The 23,284-nt window shown below is 41.5% G+C and overlaps 1 protein-coding gene across 1 annotated transcript; it reads right to left on the bottom strand.

Annotated features, from left to right (window-relative positions):
• Positions 1 to 628: 628 nt before the first annotated feature.
• On the bottom strand, positions 629 to 22,757 carry lnx2b (ligand of numb-protein X 2b). The gene is made up of 10 exons (XM_085177647.1): positions 22,453 to 22,757; positions 16,995 to 17,583; positions 14,657 to 14,850; positions 9,241 to 9,440; positions 5,614 to 6,036; positions 4,972 to 5,100; positions 3,938 to 4,112; positions 2,711 to 2,951; positions 2,477 to 2,635; positions 629 to 2,379 (listed from the first exon to the last, which is right to left on the bottom strand). The coding sequence occupies exons 2-10, from the start codon at positions 17,396 to 17,398 to the stop codon at positions 2,244 to 2,246; spliced, it is 2,061 nt and encodes a 686-aa protein (XP_085033773.1). The 5' UTR covers positions 17,399 to 17,583; positions 22,453 to 22,757; the 3' UTR covers positions 629 to 2,243.
• Between the last annotated feature and the right edge of the window lie 527 nt (positions 22,758 to 23,284).

Genomic DNA, 23,284 nt, shown 5'->3' with positions numbered 1-23,284 from the left:
GTCTGACAGTAGATTCCCTGTGTGGTAAATATACAGATACATTTGGGGGTTTAAAACATCAGGCTTTTAATGACAATGTATATATATTTAAAACTTATTTAACCTTCACAATATAGACAGAAATAAAACTAGTAAGTTGGTGGTATGTAAGTGCTTATGAAGTGAAGATTTTATTGAGAGAACTGGCAAATCACAATTGTGAGAAATCACTGTTGAGGACTTTAGAGCATGATTTTAAAATTGCATAACAGGCCTGTGATAAAGCACAAGATTAATAACAATAGTTTTATTTCTTAATTCATGGATACCATGGTTACTTTAAAGGTTTTACAGGATGGAATCTGGAAACCTTGGACACTTCAGTCCTTGTGTCCACTAGGGGTCAGAGTGAACAGGCTAATAAACCGTCCAGCCACAGACTTTCAACATCAGTAACTGTAATAAATTATTTCTAACATTTGCACCCTTCCTCTGTGAATACTGGTGTATTTATAATCCCCTCTAAACTACCCATCCATCATCAAGTATAAATAAAGGGTGGCTTGTAAAGCTGTGCCTTTACTACACTTAACCTTCCTCCCCAAAAAGCACAAAGTGTACAGAACATTCATAACAGAAAGACGGAATAATTTCATGATTTTATTGAACATAATGAAACTGTGGCTAATACACACATCACCTGCTGTAAATTTTACAGCCATCCATAGCTTTTCAACAGGTATCTCATCTATAAAGATGCAACGAAGGCCACCGGGAATGTGTCGACACAGATCTATCAGAGCAAGGCTTTGAATTCCCACAAACAGTAAATATTGAGAAGAACAAATAATGAGGAAAACACATTTTTGGTGGAGCAAAACATTTAAGGCAAGTATAGATTCTGGTTTGTCCTTTGATATCTACAAGGCACCTGCTTATTAAACTCGTTCATTATGAGCAACTTTATCATTTGGAAAGAAATGGAAAGATGATATACGTACACATATTCAGCGAATACAGATTAGAAAGTTTTGATTAAAACTCAACGTTCGTCAAATAATCTATTAGCTTCTTTTAAACCAGCTTAAGAGTTTCACAACACAGGTTTAAGTTTCCTGTTAAGAGCTTACAGGAATTAAACCTCTAGCAACACAATGCTGACTAAACGCTCTACACATATTTGTTGAGTAAAGAAGCGCAATCTTTACTGTCATGATGTAGACTTCAAATATTTCTGACATTTTAAAATCCTTTAAAATTAGTTTTGTCCAAAAATAAAAGAAAAAAAAATCTCACTGCTGATATTCTCCATGTAGATGCTAATTTTAAATTAAAAATGTCAATTTAAATCAACTTAAGACTTCACTTTCCTGAAATATTTGGTGTCAGCATATTGTTAACAATAACGCAATTCAACTATGTACATATGTACTTAACATCTAATACCATCCATAGGCTGTATACAAAGGATAGATGCAGCCGTTGTGTTGTAGTCCCGTTGTGCAGACTCGAGCTGAGGGGGCTATCGGTCACCATATTGGGTTTTTATAACTGGATGTGACGAGTGAGGTGAGGATCCGACTGAAAATCCACAGGACACTCCACATTCAGTCACTTGTCAGTCACAAGGCAGGTCTGCTCTAAAGCGTTCCCTGCTTTATCGTCCTGTTTCACTCCAAATAAGACGATAATTTACAAAATGAACTATATGCTATATTCATTAAGGCATAAAACTAGCAACGGAGATCATAAACTCATAAGGAAAATGTTCATTGAGGTTATAGAAAAGGGGGCATCTTCCCATAGATTTCTGTACAACGGGATGTCTTTTTGCAACCAACGAAGTCGCCCCCTGCAGGTCATTAGAAAGAAGGCACTTCTGCATTAGTTTCACTTTGCAGACCCTAAAGCTACATTTTTATACACAGTCTAAGATGTAATCACGACCAAATAAAACATTAGGCAGATAAGCTAAAAATATACATACAACTTTAAAATGGGATCAGAAAGACACTCCAAAAAACACGAGTCCTTCCAGTTTGTCTTTAGCACGTAATTCATGGATTGTCATCATTGTTACACGACAATATCGCAAAAAACAGTCCACCTATGGAAAATCATCTATTGTACATGGGATGGTTTTGAAGAACACGCATCTTCTGTATGACATGACCTCAAAAATCTCAACGGGTTACATGTGGAAGGGACAGCGAGATTCCCAGTAAAGAAAGAAAGGAGATCACAGAATGAGCACGTGAGGTTTGCTATACTAGACTTCCCGGCCAGGACACCACAGTCAGCGTGACTTTATTCTTCTGTAGTTTGAGCATTGGGATGAGAGAGGAGTTGTTCATTCCCACAGTTGTAGCTCCGTTCACCGCCACTATCTCATCACCGCACCTGAGAAAGCCACGGGACATTTTCGTTATCAGGGTCGGTGCCGAAAAGATGCAGGAGCGGATGATGTAACACGGGAGTCAAAATGTGGTTAACTTACTTGAGGCGTCCATCAAAGTGAGCCGGTGTTCCAGGCACAATGGTTTTGATGAAGAACGGCTGCTGGCCGTGGCTCTCCTCGTAACCCCCAACGATGCTGAAGCCCCAGCTCTCGTTGTTGGTCTTCTGCAGGACAATGTCCCGGCACCAGTGCATGTGACTGAAGAAACGAGTCAGAGTCAGCTCAAACAGCACTATGACTGTGATATAAATGATTATACTGAGTTGGCTTTACCTTGGTAATCCCAGCCAGCGAGTCCACAGCGGGGTCCAGTTGAGGCTGTCGTCTCGTGAGTCTTCTGCAATGTCGAGTTCGTCATCGTTAGCCTCGGCGTCCTCCTCTGACTCCTCAGACAGAGTCTGAATGACACGAAGCACCACCTGGGACTGAGCTGTCTGAGCCTTCAGCACAGAAACGGCCTCATTGTAGGTCAGCTGAGTCAAATCAACACCGTTGATGCTCAGCAGAACATCCCCTGAAGAAATAATGATGTTAACAAGGACAAGGCCAGTTCAGTTAAAATTATCTCTGTGTTTAAAGTGATTTTTATTTAAAACTCAAGATGTCAGTTCAACCACAGACAAAGTGTGGGATGGATATAATATTTAAAGAGCAACTCTTAAAGAAGTCAGAGTCAAGTCTCTATTTTAGGACATCCTCTCAGTTTTAATGGTCCTTTAGCAGCACATTGTATCCTGGAAAAGAGGCAGGAAAAAAAGGAAAATTGCCCTTTTCCTGTACTTTTGTAGTGGATTTTCAAACAGAGCTGTCATTTCCAAAATTGTCTTGGAGGTCCAGGGACGGCCAAAAAAGATCCCACATGACTGTAATCATGCATGCCCGTTTATGATGTGTTTAAAAATAGTTTTTTATCCTTACAGTTGCTGTGTAGCCTGTACAGATGACCCAGAGTTTAGGTTTATTAATAAAACGTAAGTGACTCTTGCAGTTCTCTTTCAAACATAAATTTAACAAGTCTTACTTTGCACTTTAGTTTATAACCTCTGTCTTGTGCACTGTGTATGTGTGTGTGCACGCACACAAGTGCAATAGCATGTAAGTGAGACTATGATTGCACTCTCCCCTTTATATATATATATATATATATATATATATATATATATATGTTTTTTTCTTTTTAATTTCTTATTTTATGGAATGCCAAAGTGATTTGAGCCAAATGCCCCCTTGTCAAAGTTGGCCACCTGTCCAGTTCATCGCGATCACCGGCCCTAACCCTGGTTATACATAATAGAAAACTGGCATTTATTTGAAACCCAACAGTGAAAAGATATCATCGTGACATTTTTTGGGATTTTTACATTTTCTGACATGTTACAGGCAAAAATGATTGAGGATATCTAAAGATGAATTAAATATTGAAATCATTTCTAGCCGTAGCCCTTGGCCAAGAGAACGTTACAAAGACAAGAACGCTCTTTTTATTCCTGTGGTTTGTACCTCTTTTGATGGTGCCGTCTCGGTGCAAACAGCCCACAGGCTGCACACTTGTGATGTAAACCGGCAGACGGCTGCGACAATCCCTCCCTCCAGCGATCGTGATGCCGAGGGAAAGCCGAGGCTCCTTTTTCAGACTCACAGTCTTCTCCTGACTAGAAAATCCACCTGGAGGATCCTATGGAAACAATGAGACACATTAATACCAAGCAATAAGAAACATATTGACCATCTTCATTGTATGGGTTTTTAAATTCATGTCCTCTACCTCGTGTTTTCTCCACAGGAGTTAACCGTTTTTTCGTTTGGCCTAACATGCCAACTAATCACATTCTCTCCAGGATCACTGACTTAATGGATCCCCCTTACAAAACCACTTGTAGAAACAAATGTGAAACATCTGAGATGGAGCTGAGAGGTAAGGGCAGAGGGAACGTGTGAGGTTCAGCACTACGCTCTCGTACTGGAAAAGATGTGTGGAAAATGACAACTTCAACCAGTCTCCTTGTGGCTCTCTGGAGTCTGTAAACCATCAGAAGGGAAGGTGGGGGGGTTCTTCCTCTCCACAGCAGGGAATCCCCCACCTTTCCCCCCAGCAAGACGAAAAGGCTTGACTCTGCAGGCGAAAGCTAACTGTTACCAGCTTTGATCCTCTGTCTCGCAAAGAAACGGCCAAAAAAACAACAAGACAGTGGCCCCGTAGCGGCAGAGCGAGCAGCACCCGGGGCCTTTTGATCAGGCCAGAGGGAGGCCCCAAAGAAGGGCTTTTATCTCTGCTCACCATTGCAGGTGTCTGCTCTCACCCCTCAAATGGGGGGTTGCTGTTCTTTCCACTCACTGTGTATGGTACAACTGAGTGTGAGCGACACAGGAGTGAACGTCACAATTACGCTGTGTAAACATAAACATGCTAAGTTTGTGAGACGCTGCTACCGACGTTGGGGTGTTAAAAGACAACAGCTGGAAACCACCTGGAAACATGGATAGAAAATGTATAATTAAAAAAAAGACTTGGGAGGAAACGGTTTGTGTGTTACCTTCATGTAGGTGGACCGGCGCCTAAAGTACTGCGGCTCAGGCGTCCTCCTGGATGTCCTGCTGCTTCCTCCTTCCTCTTGAGCCTCCGCAGATCTCATCACCACAAAGTTCACACGCATCTCACTGGCCTGTTGGCACAAAGAATAAAAGCAAATGATTTTACACAAACAAATTTCATACAAAGCTCCTATTATGAATTCCTCTGCCAGGTGGTGTTTATATTGAGGGTTTTGCATGTCTGGTCCACTAACTATCACCTAGGATACATTTTTCATGCAGTGATTGATGGCCCTCCTGGGTGCCTTTGGTCTGCAGAAATTTTAAGATGTATTATGACTTGTAGAGACTTGCTGGGGACAGAGTCCATAATAAACATACTAACAGATGCTTCTTTCATGTCTGTACGAGTTGTAAACAACCCGTGTCCCAAAATGTTGTCAACATGCTGTTAATTCAGTTTAATGTTATTTCTTTATATAGCACCAAATCACAACAACATTTGCCTCCAGGCGCTTTACATTGTAAGTTAAGGAATAACTTTTGTGATGTGCAAGTCCTTTTTATTCTTTGTGTTTTTACTGACTTTAAACAGCATCTTAACTTTGTTTATTTAAGAAATAAGGGTGCAGTCTGTAATCTACCTGTATAATCTGGGCTGCGCTTTCAGGTGTGCCATGCCTCAGGTCATGTCCATTGATGGCCAAAACTTTGTCATTGTTCCTCAGTTTTCCATCCTTAGCTGCCAAACCACCAGCCAGCAGGTCCAAGATAAAAACCCCACTCTCATCTGATTTGCGGATGAGTTTGATGCCGAGCGGCTCTGTGCGCTGACTCTTCACTAGCGTCACCTGCAGGACTGTACCAGGGTTGTTACTGGAGGTAGCGTTGCTATGGGGACCGTGAGAGCCCGGGGAGCCGGTGGAAGTGGGTTGGTTTTGGTCTGAGCGTTGATCCCTTAATTTGAAACCTTTCTCCTGCATGACGGTGAGCCTGAGGAGGGAGGGCAGCTGCAGCACTGCGATGGCCCGAGTGTGGGGAACTGAAGCCAAGCTGATGTCATTCACCTGGAATACGACACCACGAAGAGGAGAAACAACACCGTCACTGATAAAGCAGCTGAGCGCAAACATTACCTGCCTTCACTGTGTACAGTTATTTGTCAAGCATAAAAGAGATCAACCTTTCTTGACAGTGGTGTAATTTGATGTGCTTGGAAATAAAGCTTTGTCATATCTGGCTTTAATGCTATTTAGCATGGTTGCCACAGCGAGATGAACATGCAGATTTTGGGTTCTTCTTGCTGTTAGGCAATAGTACTCACCACCGTGTCGCCCCGCAACACAACGCCCTGCATGACGCGACCTAATTCAATGATTCTGTACAGTTTTCTTTTCACAGGTGGTCCATTTGTGCTCATTGTGTTTCAGCTTCTTTAACACAAATTGGTTATTTTCACAAGTTTCTTTCGGCTGGACAGAAACACCAACTGGCATGGATGCAAAAACAATTGCTATTAAGCAGTACAATACATTTTAGGTTGGATTTTGAACTGTCAGTGAACAGCCTGCATCGTACACACAACCCAACAAACCCTCAACATGAACGCAATAAAGAAAGTCATCATCCATTTCAATGAAGGAAGATGATTCTTCTCGTCACGTCCTGCAGATGGAGTAAACTGGCGGCTGATCACTATATACTATTGTGAGGTAAATGAATTGAAAAGAGAGGGGGGAGCCATGCAGGATGCCATATATAAGCTGTATCCCAATTCAGGGTCTGCAGCCTTAAAGGCCGCATTTTAAGGCCGATTACATCACAGCGACGCGACGAAGGCTGTCCCAATTCGAAGGCTGCTCGAAATGCGGCCCTCAAATGCGTCCTTCATTTCCCTGAATTTTAAGGATGTGGCGGTGTAGACTTCGTGGCCAACACATCCAGAATGCATAGCGCGGCGGTGGGTGTGGATAATTTTGCCGAAAACAAACAGCGGATGAGGGGCGCCCGAAGAGTAAACTTTAAGTACTGAATATTATGTCACTTATTTATGTGCAAATGTTTAATAACGAAGAACATGAAAACATTACTGTTGGCCACATGTCGGCAAAGTTATGTGACATTAGTGACGTTTGTACCAACTTGGTTTTAAAGCCTTTACTTTAAAATATACGCCGTTCAATAGCTGAGCTTAATCAGAGAATGATCAAAGCTCATGTAGAAACAAACAAACAAATGAACAAAAGATTTTCTCCTTCATTTCTGTCAAACAAAGCTGTTTGAAACGTTTCCAGCTGTTAGTATCATGGTTGCTAGGCAACCTGGGTAGCGACGGAAGCTAGACCGTCCCATTTCACAAGCCTCGCACTTCCAGCCTTAGCGGTCTTTGAGTACGCGGTCCTTGTGGACCGTTAAGGCTGCGTACCTTAAGGCTGCAGACCCTGAATTGGGATACAGCCATAGACAGAGAAGCAGAAGGGCAATGGCATGAGGTGCGGTCCCACTCCTAAAATTCAAATAAATCATCTCCAGTAAAAATAATTTTTTTTTTCCTGTAGTCAGGAAGTTTTTCTCACTCAGTCTAGACCCAAGCCACTCAGTTGTTTCTTTTGGAAGATCCAAATCTCATATTAAGTCATTTAACTCTGAGTAAATAACTGCGAGTAATCTTCAAAGTCCTCATCACTAGAATGTTGTGCATCTGGAGACAAAACACCATCGCACGCTCGTCTCTCATCAGCTGAAAAAAAATGAGCGGTGGCATTTCATCTAAATGTGGTGCAGGTCTCATGGCTGATGGCAGGTTAGGGTAACTGATAAATGATGCAGTTTTTGAACTGTATCCAGAAATATTGACTAAACAGAAGCCACAAAGCCATTCTGTGGCTTCCTCCATGCCACTGAATACATTAAAACCAGATTTATTTTGCCCATGGTTGCCTAATTTCATACCAAAATAAGCAGAGCATGTTTTTTTTCCACAAAACCTGTTATGTTTTGTTGCTATTTGGCTGAAGTGAAGCATCCACAGAGAGGAAAAACATCTGGATCATGTTTATAATTGCCATTTGTAAAAAAAAAAAATAATTAGTATTACTTTTGAAATCAGTGTTACATTTAATAATCATTATCTGCTCCACAGTTTAGCTTTTTTCTTCTTTCTTTTTTCACTTGCAGCAGGAATCCTCCCCTCAGTTTACATTGCTGTCATTAGGTTTGTTTAAACACAATCATGCATGCCACTTGAAAAGGGAGTGACTGGAGTCAGGTGGGGACGCCTAAGGGAGGATCAGGCCTCTCATACCGTCACTACAAACTGTGCATTATTGCTGTAGTTTAAAGTTTATCAGCCCTCAGGGGCCCCCCACTGGCCTGGGCCCCCAAGCAAGGTGCTGCTTGCCACCAGGCAAGGCAGGCAACTGCTTGTCTGTCTGGAAATTCGAGCTTCCTCCCACAGTCCAAAAACCATGCATGTTAGATTAACTGGGGATCCTAATTAGGTGGGAGGTATAAACGTGAGTGTGAATGGTTGTCTGTTTCTCAGTGTTAGCCCTGAACTGGAGACGCCGAAGGAGAAGGATGGACATTACACTTTAGTTTTGTTGTCCTCTTAATAAAATAATCAAGATTATCACAGGTACGTAAACATTAGTTCCAAGTCTCTTCTGTTTGACGTCTAAGAATAGGCCTCAGCAAAAATCAATCATCTTTTTAGGTTCACAAACAAAGGAAGCAATTGTTTCGCGTCCTGAAAGCGAGCTATTCTCCGGTACGGTTTTTGTTTTCATTTCCAGGTCTTAGCTTTAGAGGAAAAGCTAAAATGTATTTCACAGGAAATTTATTTCAGAGCAATGTGAGGGTAGAAATTCTTGTTATTGATATTCTGCACTCCCATTATTCTCTGCGGAAACCAAACGCAGTTCCTTCTTAATGTTTGAACACTATTAAAGTGAAAGGCAGTGGGTTAGTCAGTTACACCAACAAAGTAAAGTTGCTCAAGCTAACATGACGCACTTGTGCCAGGTAATATTAACCACGCCTTGTTGCCACGGAGACAAAACGTGTTTATCTTGAATGTCTACTTTCCCACCCCCTCTAACGAGCGGTGTGTTTACAATACCATGAGAAGTAGTCATAAGGTGTTGTGTGCGAAACAATTTGGACCTCAACTGTCACGCTATGCCACGACACGAGATTTCTAAATCCCAACACTGAATAACAGCGGAATACGACTTAATCCCAGCTCTTCCCTCGTTTTTGTTTTCTCTCACCTCTAAAATATGGTCTCCTGGTGCCAGCCTGCCATCCCTAGCTGCTATTGAGTCCCGCACAATTTCTTGTATGACTATGTTTCCCAGCGGTGTGTCTTTCCCCCCCACGATCCGAAGGCCCAGCTCCTCTCCGGGTTCATCTCTGATCAGCTCCACGACAGTGGCCTCAGCCACCAAACTGGACCGCAGCGAGTTGTTGTCTGTAGGAGAGGGGAAAAGAAAAGCAACAGTAATAAACATGGCTGTATGTCCTGTTTACTCCCAGTTCTCTCCTCTTTTTCACTGGAATGAACCTTGTAAAATACCCAATGCAGGAACACCAGCAGAAAGAAGGAAACAAACAGATATAATCATACAAGTTTGAGCTGTTTGGAGTCCAGCTTGACTCTGATTAATTATGTTTTGTTTTTTTTATCTTTGTAAACGGTTCTTATCTTCCAAATATGGTAACTCGCCCACAAGTTAAACAAATTCTAACCCTACTTTACTGAGGTGTCACACTTCCATAGATCCAAAAACACAACAGAAGCTGGTTCAATTCAGTGGTGTAAAAATACAGCTATAATATATTTATTCACACACCAGAAATCAATGTTTTTTCCACACATGAATAAAAACACAGCACTTTAAATTGTTTTTATTCCCTGCAGGATGTTTCAACACGGCATGCGAGTAAATTGTTAGCATAAACAAAACATGCTCAGTGTATAAAACCCAGGCTTGGGTGTAGAGCAGGGCGATATGACCAAAAATATTTATCACAATATACATTTGAAAATTTGCAATAACGATATAACTGACGATATAATTGACACTAGACAAAATACTTTACAACTCCACAACTTTATTCGTGCAAAAAAAAAAAAAATCAATGTATTTTCACTTAAACAAGCAGCTGTTTTTTATCTGCATTAAAGTTATATAAAAATTTAACAGTGCAAATGCAAATTCCTTGTTGACATTAACCAAAAGGCATTTCCAGTGGAAATTGGCCGACATATCCTCAGCATAACCATGTATCATATCCACAAAACTTAAAAAGAGGTTATACACAGTGTTGCCAACTCCTCAGTAAGGAAAATCGCTATTGGCTGTCCTAAAAGTCGCTAGAAGTCGCTAAATGACGTCATCACCTAATTTGCATAATTGGTCATGCTAATGTAATTGTAACCTACGCTGCTGGAGAGAGAAATAACATTGTGGACGAGACATACAGTGAGCAAAAAACGTCCTAAATGCATTTAGAATTTATTTAGAACTACAAATTAAATTTCTTTTAGCAATTATTGTTTTTTGTAATGTCTTTCACGTCTTTTTTTAGCGACTTTTTTTTAGAAAAAAAGTCGCTAGGGGGTCTGAAAACTCGCTAAATATAGCGACAAAGTCGCTAAGTTGGCAACACTGGTTATACACACACAATACAGTAACATTATGTTGAAGCACAGTACGTATCACTCCGCGAGGCTCCGCCTACGATAGCCGTAATGCTCCGACAATCCATCAAGCGGTGCGACTTCGTAGCTTAGCAAAGTTGCACTAAAATATTTGACAGATTTTCGAGCGCCGTGTACGACATAAAATCGTTTCGAGGTCAGTAAACACAACCAGAATTCATACATAAGGCACACGGGATTATAAGGGGCACTGTCGACTTTCAGAAAAATCACAGGATTGATTTTAAGTGTGCCGTATTTCCAAAAAACGCGGTAATAACGACGGCCCGCTAGCATGCTCTACCAAAAATAGTGCTTTGTTGTGTATCTGACGGAGGAAAGCTAAACCAGTTCCACACCACTGAAGTTGCAGCATTTTTCCAAACCAATTCTGGTTCATCCGTTTCATTTAACGATCCGCTTTCGCCCTTCTTATTCTCTGTCGCTGCCATGCTTTTTCCGCCATGTGCGTATGAAAACAAAGGCACTGCGCACGCGCGTTTTACCCATAATCTATCGCGATATTTCACATTCTTATCGTTGCCCGACATTATACCAGTATTACCGTGAATGGTATGATACGGCCCAGCCCTACTTGGATCATCAAATGGGACACTGCCATTAGGACAGAGGATGAGGGGAGGGAAAGAAGCTATAAAGGAGCATGAATTGTGCTGACCATTTAATAATATTTCCATTGTCATCATGATATAAACCTGCTAAACAAGTCTCCTAAGTAGGGATGGGTACCGGTATCCGGTGCCATGATGGCACCGGTTCTGACATAAACGGTAGTAACCAGACCGAAAAGCAGCGCACATTTCGGTGCTTTATTTCGGTGCTTTTTTTCCTGAGCTGTGATACACTTTCTTCTTCCTTACATTTCTATTGGCGGTTGGCAAACAACTGAAAGGTGCATTACCGCCACCAACTGGTATGGAATGATACACTTTAGATTCTAGCCAATCATTTTAAGTTTCCGAGAATAGTAGGCGGGTCCAGGTACGTACGTTCTTTTAGAGCAGAGCTACAGATTAAAAATGTCCAAGGCGAAGCGGTCAAAAGTCTGGCTGTACTTCACAGCAAAAGATGCAAACTCAGCAGCTGCAACAAGTGCTTTAAGCTGATACTGTGATACTGTCAAAGGAGGTAACACCTCAAATCTGATGAAACACCTGGCGACGCATAGTGGTTTTTTTTAAAGCCGAGAAATGCGCCGTATTTGATAGCTTGCTGCGAGACCTCACACCGAGCACATCTACTGCTTGTGGGTTGCCTGTTATCGGACCCGGAGTTAGCAACATCCCCCAAAAACCCGAAGAGGAGAGTCCTGGCCCCTAGCCCTGCCAGTGTAGCAGAAATGATGACGGATGATGATGCAGCAGCAGCCGTTCTTCTCTGCGTGAGTAGCTTAATGTTGTTCGTGTGTAATTTACGTTGAGTAGGCTAACCACGTTATTACATTAATGCATGTAAGGTGAACAGCAAACACCATCATAGCTACATGCGGCTGTCTTCTTGTTTGATGGCAGATACTCCCTTCACCCTGGCCAAAAAGGCTAAAATGACCAAAGAAAAAGTGGAAAACACTTAAACATGAGAGGTTTTTGGACAAAGTTTGTGTTTTTTCCATTGTTTAAGCTGCTTCCAGCCAAGAGTGATACCATATATGCCCCATAGCTGCAGAAAAGGCTAACATTGTTATCTTTTTACAAAAAAACAGCTGAACATGAGAGGTTTTTGGACCACTTTTGTGTTCTCCATTCTTTAAGCACCGGTTTGAGCACCGTTTAAGCACCGGCACCGTTTCAAAAGTACCGGTTTGGCACCGGTATCGGATAAAACCTAAACGATACCCATCCCTACTCCTAAGGCTGTCGGAAAGGCAGTGAATAGGAAAAGTAATTCATATTAAAACACACGAATGCCTTCACACTCAACATGCAAATATTTGACACTGTTCAATAAAAACTTTTTCTTAAAAAAAGAATAAATTCTTTATTCAGTGAACATAAGCTATTTAGCGCTTGGTCGCAGTGCCAGCAGCGTACCTTTTAAAACCACAGAAACTGGAAGCTTAGTGCATATTTATTTCATAGACCCAGTATGCAAACATTTTCACTGATTGAAACTACAGAAGAAAATAGTAGAAGCAATCTAAACAGTGACGAGTGACTCCAGAAACTATTTGGACGCAAAAACAGGCTACACCCTTCAACACATTAATGGTCTGTGACTATGCGAGGGTCTGTTCGAGTCTTTGTAAAGGTCAATTGTCTAACAAAACACTACAGCGCAATGCATCAACGACACATGCGTTCTCCAGGTGAATACGGGGCATAACGGCTACTGGTCTGTGGTGTCTGTAGCTTTCCACATTCTCTTACTTATTCACTTTCTATTTCACCTCGCATAAAGTTAGCTCAGATACAATGATAGCTTGTTTACATATTTCGAGATGCCTCTTACCCCATCACCTCTTTTCTAGCGATGTCACAAGCTCTCAGTAAACGCCCTATTAAGCACAACTGTTACAGGGGATTTATACTTAAATCTACCCTGGACCTGACATAAACCTCCATGTCAGTAGATTGTGATTGCCCTGCTCAGTACTCCAGATACCTCCTGTGTATGTCTGGCAACTTGGGTGAGAATGATATTAATCATTACTTCAGTTTCTGAATTTGCAGATGTGTGCAAATTCTCAGAGGGAGAATGCTGCAACTATCAGAATGTTTGAAGGCAGTGGAAAAACCTGAAAAACATTATATGTCCATATATGGACCATATAATGTACCACAAGTGTTAATGTTGGTGTTGGCCAGTTGTTTAGGTTAAACATTACTGGAGCCTGTATACATATAAAGGATCAATGCTGTAATCAACTGTTAGTTGACTTATACTTTAAATCAACTCTACAGAAATAGAATCCAAACTTTAAATGATCTTCCTGTTGCTGCAAAATTCGCAGAAAACCCAAAGCGTGAAGAGCAGGCTGTAGGAGCATTTTTTGTAATGTTTGTGTTCAGATAAGCTGAGCATATCTTGTGCCCATCTTTTTTCCTGAATGCAGAGACAGATATGACCGTCTCCTTTAACTCCCAGCAAGACATTTTGGTGAGAAAAACACCGTCTTCACCAAAACTTTAGAAATGTCTATTTTCCCATAGATACTTGCATGGAATAACACACTATGACATAAACCAGTAAATCTGTGTCATTTGTGTTTCCGGGATGCGCTGAAGAGTATCGTGAAAAGGAAACAGGGTGACGCAGACTGGACCTCAGTTTGTGATTATAACAGTGAGATAGGGCAAACTCTGCTGCACTGCACAGCCTCGCTCTTCCGTGGAAATGGCCTGTGCATACACACCGACCGTACAAGTACTTACATGCTTACTCCTCAGCAATACTACCAATGCATTTGCTCCCATTCAGTTAGAAAGCTATGAATTTTACAAGCGGCAAAGATGGTGAAACCTGGATGAATCAACATGATGAAGTTTTTATGCTTGGGGGGGGGGGGGCAGCATTACTAAACATATCTAACATCAATCTAGATTTATGAGTCTGATGAGTCTGCTGAGATTTTAACAAATGACAGATTATAGTTGCACAAATATAAACTTCACTGTGGACACCTGGTACCAGTTGCTTGGCAACTGTGTTTTACTGAACTTTGGTCGGTGATACCGGCTTGCAAGTTGCTTTCAGGGTTTTTCCCCACCCATGATGCAACTGTCTGGTTAAACCGTGTGTGAGCTGGTACATGTTCCTACAGCCAGGCTGATGATTCACCCGAGACAGACAGAATCAAACCCTTAAAGGCTAAAAGCAGCAAATCGCGTGTGTGTCCTGACAATCACCCTACCAACTGGAAATATTCCCGTTAAGCCTCGAAGCTTCTATAAAGATTACTTGGTACTGTTCTAACGCACACCCTGAAAAATGGCGGGTTTTAAAATAATAAAATAACTCCATACCTTCCTCACCTTCCTCATAGGCAGGATTAATGAGCCCAGGCTCGGGCTGATCCCGGGTTGAATTTCGAGATAGTGTTGCTGAGTGTTTCGCATCTCCAGACCCTTCTCCGTCACCCTTACGTCCCTTTAATTCATTCCATGAGGGCCTCTTCCTCTTCTCTGCTTCCTCTCTGAGTCTTCTAAAAACAGGACATCTGAGGATTGACAGAAGTATGAAGAACATTAACAAGTAAGTGGGTGAATTAGTGATGTTTAAAGGAGTTTAAAGAGAATCTTTTATTACAATTTGCAGCTACAGCTTTATATTCTTTTACTAGAGTATCTTTCCAAACAATTCTCATTTCCCTTATGCTGTGCAGCCCATCAGTCCATCCACTGAAACAAGCTGCTTTTACTTCCATCCCTTCCCTTTAAAAAACAACTTTCCTCTAATTAGCTGCTCATCAGAAACAAAGTTTGAAGAGCAGAAGCTGTGTTCAAGACCAGTGCTGTTGAGATGACAACACCAAGGAAATCCCCTCCCATTGGCATCATACAGATCTGACAGAAAAGAAAAAAAACTGAGCATTACAGCTGTCTGAGTTTTTGGCTCAAAGGAATTAATTATACATATGATTACCTCATTTGAACTTTGGCCACAATTAATAGGAGATCCCACCTTTGTAGCTGTATTCATATATAAGTGAAGATAATGAATAATATTATAGGTACATGTACAGGAACGGCTGAAAATGAACTGAGGGAACAAAATTCAATGTTAAATGGGTTTTGTGAAAGCAAAGAGACCAGAGGAGAAGCACTATGCAGATTTCTCTGCATTGCAGAGTGTCTGTTGAGACAGGCTGAATCTGATTAAGCCTGTGCTGGAACCGGTGCCTGGTCTTCATGCCTGAACTTTGCCTCCTCACTGTTTACACAGAGAAGCTGCAGCGAGCTAATTTGCCTCCCACAACTGACTGCGTCATAGCGGCCACCGGATGATAAGCACCACACTCTCCGTGTGAAAACAAGAAGAGTGACCTGTGCCTCGTATCGAACTCAATAACTACACAGCTGTGTGTTCACAGACGAACTATGCTACCAGCAATAGCTGGTAGAGTTTCAAAGAGGACACAGCTGCGGTGGCCCTGAAAGGTCAAACAAACGGAAAAGCATACAAAACATGACTAAAATAGAAAAAAAGAACGGATATAGAAAAAAAAACACATGACAAGAAGTAGAAAAACATAAAATCTCACAAAATACAACAGGAGTGTTTATGTGACACAATAACACGACGGACCAGGTGCAAATGTAGCAGAAACCAAAACACGCAAAGGTTTGCACTTTTGGTGTTTGAGGATTCATCTGTGTTGCGAGAGAGAAAAAGATGCAGGTGATATGCAGTTTAAACACATGATTCATATAATACTGTAGTTTGCTATTAGCTGTTCACTCTTAGTTTGTCACTTTTTATTTTTAAATGGCTTTTGCTGCATCTTTTCTATTTCTGTTGTATTTTATCCAACTTCCATTGTGTTTTGTGTGTTTTCTTAAGCTTGAGCACATTTGACCTCTCAAGGCCACCGTACAAAAACACAGCTATAGACGTTATGTTTTTCTTTTCCTGTTTTTTTCCGGCAAAGTAATCAGATTTTTCTCACAAAACCACAAGAATGATAAGCTACAACACTCGTGCCTGTAAGCCAAATATGAGGCTATAAATAACAGTTAGCTTAATCGACAAACTGGAAAAAAGGGAACAAATTTAGGTGGCTCTTTCCAAAGCTTAAAAAAAAAGAAAGAAACTGCCTTCCTGCACTTAGTCAGCTTACTAATTAACAAGCCTGCAATAAATCTTTAATCTGTCACATGAATCCCCCTGTAAATCTGTGATGTGGCCACTTTACACATCAACTGTCAGATTAACAAACAGTTTCTGCAGTTCTGCAAGGTGGACAGGCTAGATGTCTTCAAGCTAGGCTAAACTAAACGAAAGCCAGCTGTAGCTTCAGATTGAGTAAACAGCTCTTGCTGTTCTTGCCTAAAAAGAAAGAAAGCAAATGTTTCTGAAAAAGTTCAACAGTTCTTGTGACAACCACAAGTTCGGTCGCTGGTAGTTTACACAAGAAGGCATCAGAGATGAACATGAATATAACATAGGACGCATTATATAAACACCATCATAAACTGCAACGTTTGTCTGAAGCAGGCAGATGGTCCAAAATGAAGGAAAACTAGGTAAAACTATTGCACTGCGTATAATGTCGTCATAAGATACTCATAATAGAAGATTTAGAGTTTCATGTGTGTAAGAACTGTGAAGGTCAAACAGTTTCCACAGTCAGCTGAGTCTTACCTGTTGTGCAGGTGAGGCTGCAATTCACAGCGCTGCATCGTCTGCTGGCACTCCGCACAGTGTGGGCACATAACCGTCAACTTGTCCAGCAGGTTCCTGACCAGCAGGCTGGAGGGACGGCACTGATGTAACTGCAGCCGCTGGCGGTCCACAGGGCAGAAGTCCTGCTCCTTCAAAAAGTTGCTCAAACAATGAAAGCAGTACGTGTGGCCGCACGGTGTGTCCATTGGCTTCAGTAAAGGCTGCAGACAAATGTGGCAAACCAGTTCATCGTCCACCTCATCCTGGTACTCGTACAAGTGGGAGTCCTGGCTGTCGTGCTGCTGGCCGCACTCCTTACAGACGCGTGCCCACGACAGGCCCACAGTGCTGCTGCCGCTAACTTTGGTTTCTGTTGTAGCCATTATCTGAGAGAGCTCAGTCCAGTTTTCTGTGTCTGGAAAGAATCAGCGCGCTCTTATCTCCTCACAAACTCTTTTTAGTATATTTCACAAGTCTACGTTTGCATTCCCACAGCCAAATCCACTCCAGCAGTGAAGCAGTTTATCCAGAGTCGAAAATGTTATCTCCACATCTTCATGTTGATTCTCTGTTGAGACAGAAACACAGTTAAGTGTACAGCAGACCATTCCTACTTAAACTGGGCAGCTACACAGGAAATGACAAATCCACAAAGCTGCAGCAATATGGCAGAAAGCTACAGCTGCTTCCTCTCAGCAAGTTTCCTGAGGGACAAAAGGAATTCTCATCTCAGCTAAAAGTCACAGTGCTTCTCGCTGAAAGCGCTGAACTCTGTGAAATGAGCCAGAAGAAAACAGACTAAAGTCAACCTTCTGTTAATGGGAAGGAACAAAGGCGAAGCACGCACGGGAGTAAGAATTCTGAATGAACTGGGCAGAAACGCAATCCCCTTCACTAATGACCCCTTGCACCCAAACGGCAGTGGTCTCTAGCCCTTTGTGCAGGTCGTAATCTCCTTTTAATTCCCTCTCATAAGAAGAGCACTGATTAGAGAGAAAGTGGAGAAACTTTTAGACAACCTCTCCAAATAAGAACAAATGAAGAAACATCACAAATTACACCAAATGTACTGAGGTGGATATTGTGAAATCTCCCACTGAGGACACATCATCCATCAAAACAGTTTGTTTGCAAATGGAAATAATCAGTGATTATTTATTGACTGCTTTATTAACTTGATTAGCAAAATAGCTTGATGTACTTTCAGAATACTTTGTCAGAAAGGCTAAGAAATCCACAAAGACCATCAAATGCCACCATAAGACACATGGCTTGATGCAAATCAACTAAAGACAAAATTTTCTCTTGCACATAAGAAAATGACAAAATGAGCCACCACAATAAAGTCCCTATGTTCAGGTCCCCTGTCTTTGTGATCGCAGCGCTGATTTCAGACACAAAAAGACTTTATCTTCGGTGTTATTGAAGCGACTCACCCGAGATGATATCTTTGCTGTCAAGCGCCCAGTAGCCACTGCACGCAAAGGAGAGACTCTAGCAGTTGCCTGAAGCCTGAATGAAACCAGAACCCTGCCTCCTCACCAGCAGACCGTCAGAATAATGACTGTGTGTGTGTGAGAGAGAGAGAGAGAGAGACTACGTGTGTGTATGTGCATCAGTGTGGATGTGTATGAGCTCCAATTGCACCGGTGTGAGGAATGCAGAGGGGAATTGAATATAACTAGGCACCATGAGAGGAAAGGAGAAATGGTTGTTCTGCCTCCATCATCAGTGCCTCGGTGTGTGTGTGTGTGAGTGTGTGTATGCGAGTGCGTGCGTAGGTTTGGGGGTTGGTGGCTCAGACTGCTGATGTTGCACTACCACAGGTAAAGTACTCTCAGTAGCTGAATGAATGACTGCAAACACAAAAGCCTGGTTATAAATATGTGCAAACATCTCTCCATATACACGTACACAGGCCTTCTCCCTTCTCTTTCTTCACTTTGTACAGCTGATACCCGTTCCTGTTACGAATCGGGGTCAAGGATACTGCACAGAGACACACACAGTAAAAACCAGGCTGCGCTCCATTTACCTTGAAAACACATCACTCGGGGGATGACGGTAAAGTAAAATCCACCATCTGAATTAATGAAGAGGTAGCAATTCAGCTGGGCTTTACATTAAAGCTGTATTTGATTTGTGCTACGGTGACATGCACTAGCTAGTCTTAGAGAGCTTCCGAAAGGTTTTGTATTCCAACACGCCCTCATTAAACATGGCTTCATAGGAGGATAAATAGCATCCTGAAAAATGATGGTAATCTCAGAATCGCTGGCTGTAAAGCTATTAGCCTTTTAGCAAAAAAAAAAAAAAGCATGACCTCGATCAAAGTACTCATCTTTCTTGGGAATTTCCACGTGAAATGGAGAGTTTTCAAAAAAGTTACAGCATAATGTGGTCAAGTGACAACCTCCAGGGCTGAAAAATGAAGCCGAAGTAAGAAAGCGCTACAAACTGCAGGCACTGCTTTTGTTTCAAAGCGTCTTAATCTCTTTAAAATGTCCAATGTCAAAGCAGAAAAGAACAGTTTGAAACTATGCAGAAAAAAAGGTTTTTTGTCTCTATAGCTCGTTCTACGCTTCATAACAGGTAAAAATAAATATTTCATAGCTGATCCATTTAAATTGTGTTATTAAGTTTGTATTAAGTATTAGAGGTGTGGAAATGATAAAGTGTCTACTTTAAAAGAAAATTAAAGCCCATGCTTATGAAACCAGCGGTTTTGAAATAAATATGGTGAAATATGTTAAGAGGCAACCAAAGAGGAAAGGCTGCACCAGGGAACACCTTATCCAAATCAAATGCCCTGTAATCATGTGACAGCGTAAGCTTTCGAGGGAAGTGTCTGTGGCCCTACAGAGTACTTTGCTTTCTTTTAGAGGATTACCTGAGGTGGCGTTTCTTCAAAGCCGGGCCCAATCCCATGCCTTGATAGCTGATATGAGTGAATCACATGTGCTGCCACACCCTCGGTGAACACAGGTGAGGCCATGTTAGACAGTAATTTCTCAGGTCCATGAGACAGGAGGCGTGCCATGTCTGCCTCTACCTTCCATTAATGTCTGGCATTAAATGACAACACCGCACTTAGAATGGAAAATTAATTGAATTAGTTACCCAGACATGAATAACTCTTAATCATCAGGCGAGCATTTCTCAGAGATTAAACCACATTTTTGCTTACGACTTGAATATGTTCTGAAGCTTGTAATTCCTTAAGAAAATTAAGCTGCCTTGTTTTTCCTCAGTCCAGATGATGAATCGTTCCAGTGGTCAAGGTAACGTGAGATAAGCAGGATGCCAGGAGACTAGGGAGAGCTGTCTTATCATCCATGGTGGAAGTCTGACTGATCACTCTGCGTGTAGCTTTCAGTAACTTTATTATCTATAATAAAGTTTACTTTTTGATTGCAAGGACTATTTCTTCTCTTGAGCGTCTTGAACTGAAATCGAATCTAATCTTTATAATCAAAGTTCAACGCCACGTGTTTTGGGCAGTCTCTGAGAAATCTTACGTAACTGCTATAGCAACAGGATGCAAAGTCCTCTGTTTTAAATACAATCAGCAGTATTTGCATTGCATAACTACTGTGTGTGGACAAAATCAATAATCATTTCCAACAACACAATTTGCCAAAAATGCCTTCCCCAGTTTAGCTTCTCTTCGGCTCAAATATACATACAAATAAAGCTTCTTAAAGCAGACTCGTGCACAGCGTGGTGTGGAGCCAGTCTCATAACCACAAATCACGCACAGAGGTCAAGCTTGTTTGCACACGGCATGCAAGCCTCCCAGTGTACAGCAGCCAAGCAAACACCACATATGTATGTAATTTCATTATGTTATTACAGAGAGAAAACTGGGGCTGTAATTCGTGAACAAAATCCCCACGAAAAAATCCTCAGCAGAGGATTACTTTGTCAACAGTTTAAATTTCTAATAGTTCAGCATTAAAAAAAATTGCATCCTCTGCTCTGGATTCACTTACAGCAGGAGTGACACAAATATAAGATTCCTGTGTATTTGATTCAAGACGTATAGTTATTTAACTGAAACAGGTTAACTTAATCCAACTGTGAACAAAAGAACAAAAGCAGTTTCAAGCCATTACAATAACAACACCACTACACACAATTACACTATAACAGTATAAATTTATAGCACAAACAAAAACCAGGCCCACTGAGGCATTTTGTCCATTTGTAAACTAAAAATAATGAGTTTACTCCAGAGGCAACCCGGCAAGAAAAGATAAATCAACGCATATCAACTCTATCAAAGCTTCATCGAGATCTGGCAAACACACAGTCAGTGTTAAATACCAGAGCTGTGTGGTAATCAACCAACACCTGCGGCAAGGTCTTTAACCCTTAGAGAGGGTTGCAACCAATATACAAAAGACCCACGCACACATAGTGAAGTTTTAATGTTTGTGCCACTTTTGCAGCTTGTAAGTGGTGAAAGAGGTTCTTAAGCATAATATCTTCTTTAGAGTACATTTATTATAACATGTGGTGATAATATAAGTCATATACTGTATTAGTTTAGTAGGTAAGTAGACATGTTTTGATCACATGCCTCAAAAAACAAGTAGTCTTCACTGCACTGATATGGAACATCTGGAGTTCTTTGTGGTTTTAGCTTAGGGACGACTGATCCTATTGAGGGCTAAAGGCCACCGTTGGGGAGTGTCTTTGGTTTACATCAAACAGACTTAAGGTCGATTGTATTTTTCAAAACAAAAGGATGGATCAAGGTTTCTCAGCAGAACATCACATTTAAGTAAATGCTAATTAACAGACCCGGTCAGTGGATTTAATACTGTGGCTCATCTTTATTATTTCCTCTCTGAAATTTACATTTCATAGAAATAATAAGGAAAATAATAAGGCTAAAAACTTCAAACGCCTTCAGATTGAATAAATAACCATTTTCTCTGCGTAGTTAAAATTTTTGCACATGAAAAAAAACAACAGGGGCATCTGCGATCATTTTCCACTCTGACCGCCTGGATGTGCGTGCTGTCACTGCCACCATAAATAACTCACTGTCCCTCCATTGACAACCGACGGCTGTTGCTGAGCTCCTAATCACAACACCACCTTGACAGATCCAAATGACAGAGGGGGCAATAAAAGCAGCTCTTCATAGGTATCGACCAGGATACTGGTTAATGAGGCAGGTAAAGTGAGAGCGTGAAGACATTGCTTCACCTTCAGCTACACCGTGCGTGCCCCGCGGAGAAAGCGCTAACTGCTACACACCTTGAGCGACTTACTTTTCCGTGAAAGCGCGAATTCTGCGCTCTAAGACTCGTTTACGCGAACAGAGTGCTCACATGAAGCGTAAAAGAAAGAATACAACGGCTACTAATGATATTTGTACACAGAAACGAAAAGAATTTGCCGAAGTCGAAGCCGAAACTCGTCTTACCTGTGTGAAGGTTGTTTTCCGGAAGCAGAAGCAGACGTGTCGCAAGCTAGGACAGCGAGGTCTTTGTGAAGTCGGACAGCAGCGAAATGAAAACGGCACAAAGTCTGGCCAGTGTCTCCCCCGAGCTGGTTTTCATTAACTACTTTTTTTCTTTTCTTTCTTTCTTTTTACCACATAGCTGCCGTTGACCTGTCCCAGGTGCAGCTGAACCTGCAGGCGAAGACTGGGCGTCTTTCCCAGTTTCGAGCAAACACACTGAACCAAAAAGAGCTTGAGCACCGGAGGGAAGTCCATGCAGGTGTACACAGTACCGTCCCCCTTTCCAAGGCAGGTTTTACATAACAGCCCGCTTTTTCCAGGCAGACAAAACACTCTTTCAAAGCAGTAACTCACCCCAAAGCATTATATTTTGCTTTGATATCTAACTCTATATATCCATCTATGACAAAATGGAAAAACTACTCCCAGTATTTTAAAAAGAGACGCATATTCATGCCTTTTTATTTTATTTTCATTTTTTTAATGATACACAAAGTATGCAAGTAATTTTTGTACTTTTTCAAAGTGCCTTCATCTCAGTTATTGTGAGTTTTGTACAGCGCAACATTCAGTTTTAGATGTGTGAGGTCATGGATGCTAAAACAAAAACAAAAAACACCAACAGCCAGCAGCCAGCAGCCAGCCTGTTTACATATAAACTGGCGTGCTGGTAATAAAAACCCACTGCCTGGTTTCTGAATATTCTCTGGTGATAAAGAAAATAAAGGCTATATGGTGAGATAGCATGTAGCAGAAATGGATATTCATTTAGAAATATGCAATTCTGTACATA

This window comes from Neolamprologus multifasciatus, chromosome 2, assembly GCF_963576455.1.
Source record: "Neolamprologus multifasciatus chromosome 2, fNeoMul1.2, whole genome shotgun sequence".
Lineage (NCBI taxonomy): Eukaryota > Metazoa > Chordata > Actinopteri > Cichliformes > Cichlidae > Neolamprologus > Neolamprologus multifasciatus.
The sequence above is the reverse complement of the archived record's forward strand: the minus strand, read 5'-3'. Positions and strand labels throughout refer to the sequence as shown.

Bases quoted from the DNA above. Each gene is read 5' to 3' on its own strand.
- lnx2b (XM_085177647.1), bottom strand. From the start codon at position 17,398: ATGGCTACAACAGAAACCAAAGTTAGCGGCAGCAGCACTGTGGGCCTG. The intron at 14,851-16,994 runs GTAAGACTCAGC...GTCAATCCTCAG, and splicing joins CAGCCTCACCTGCACAACAG to ATGTCCTGTTTTTAGAAGAC. The intron at 2,952-3,937 runs GTACAAACCACA...TTATTTCTTCAG, and splicing joins AGACGGCACCATCAAAAGAG to GGGATGTTCTGCTGAGCATC.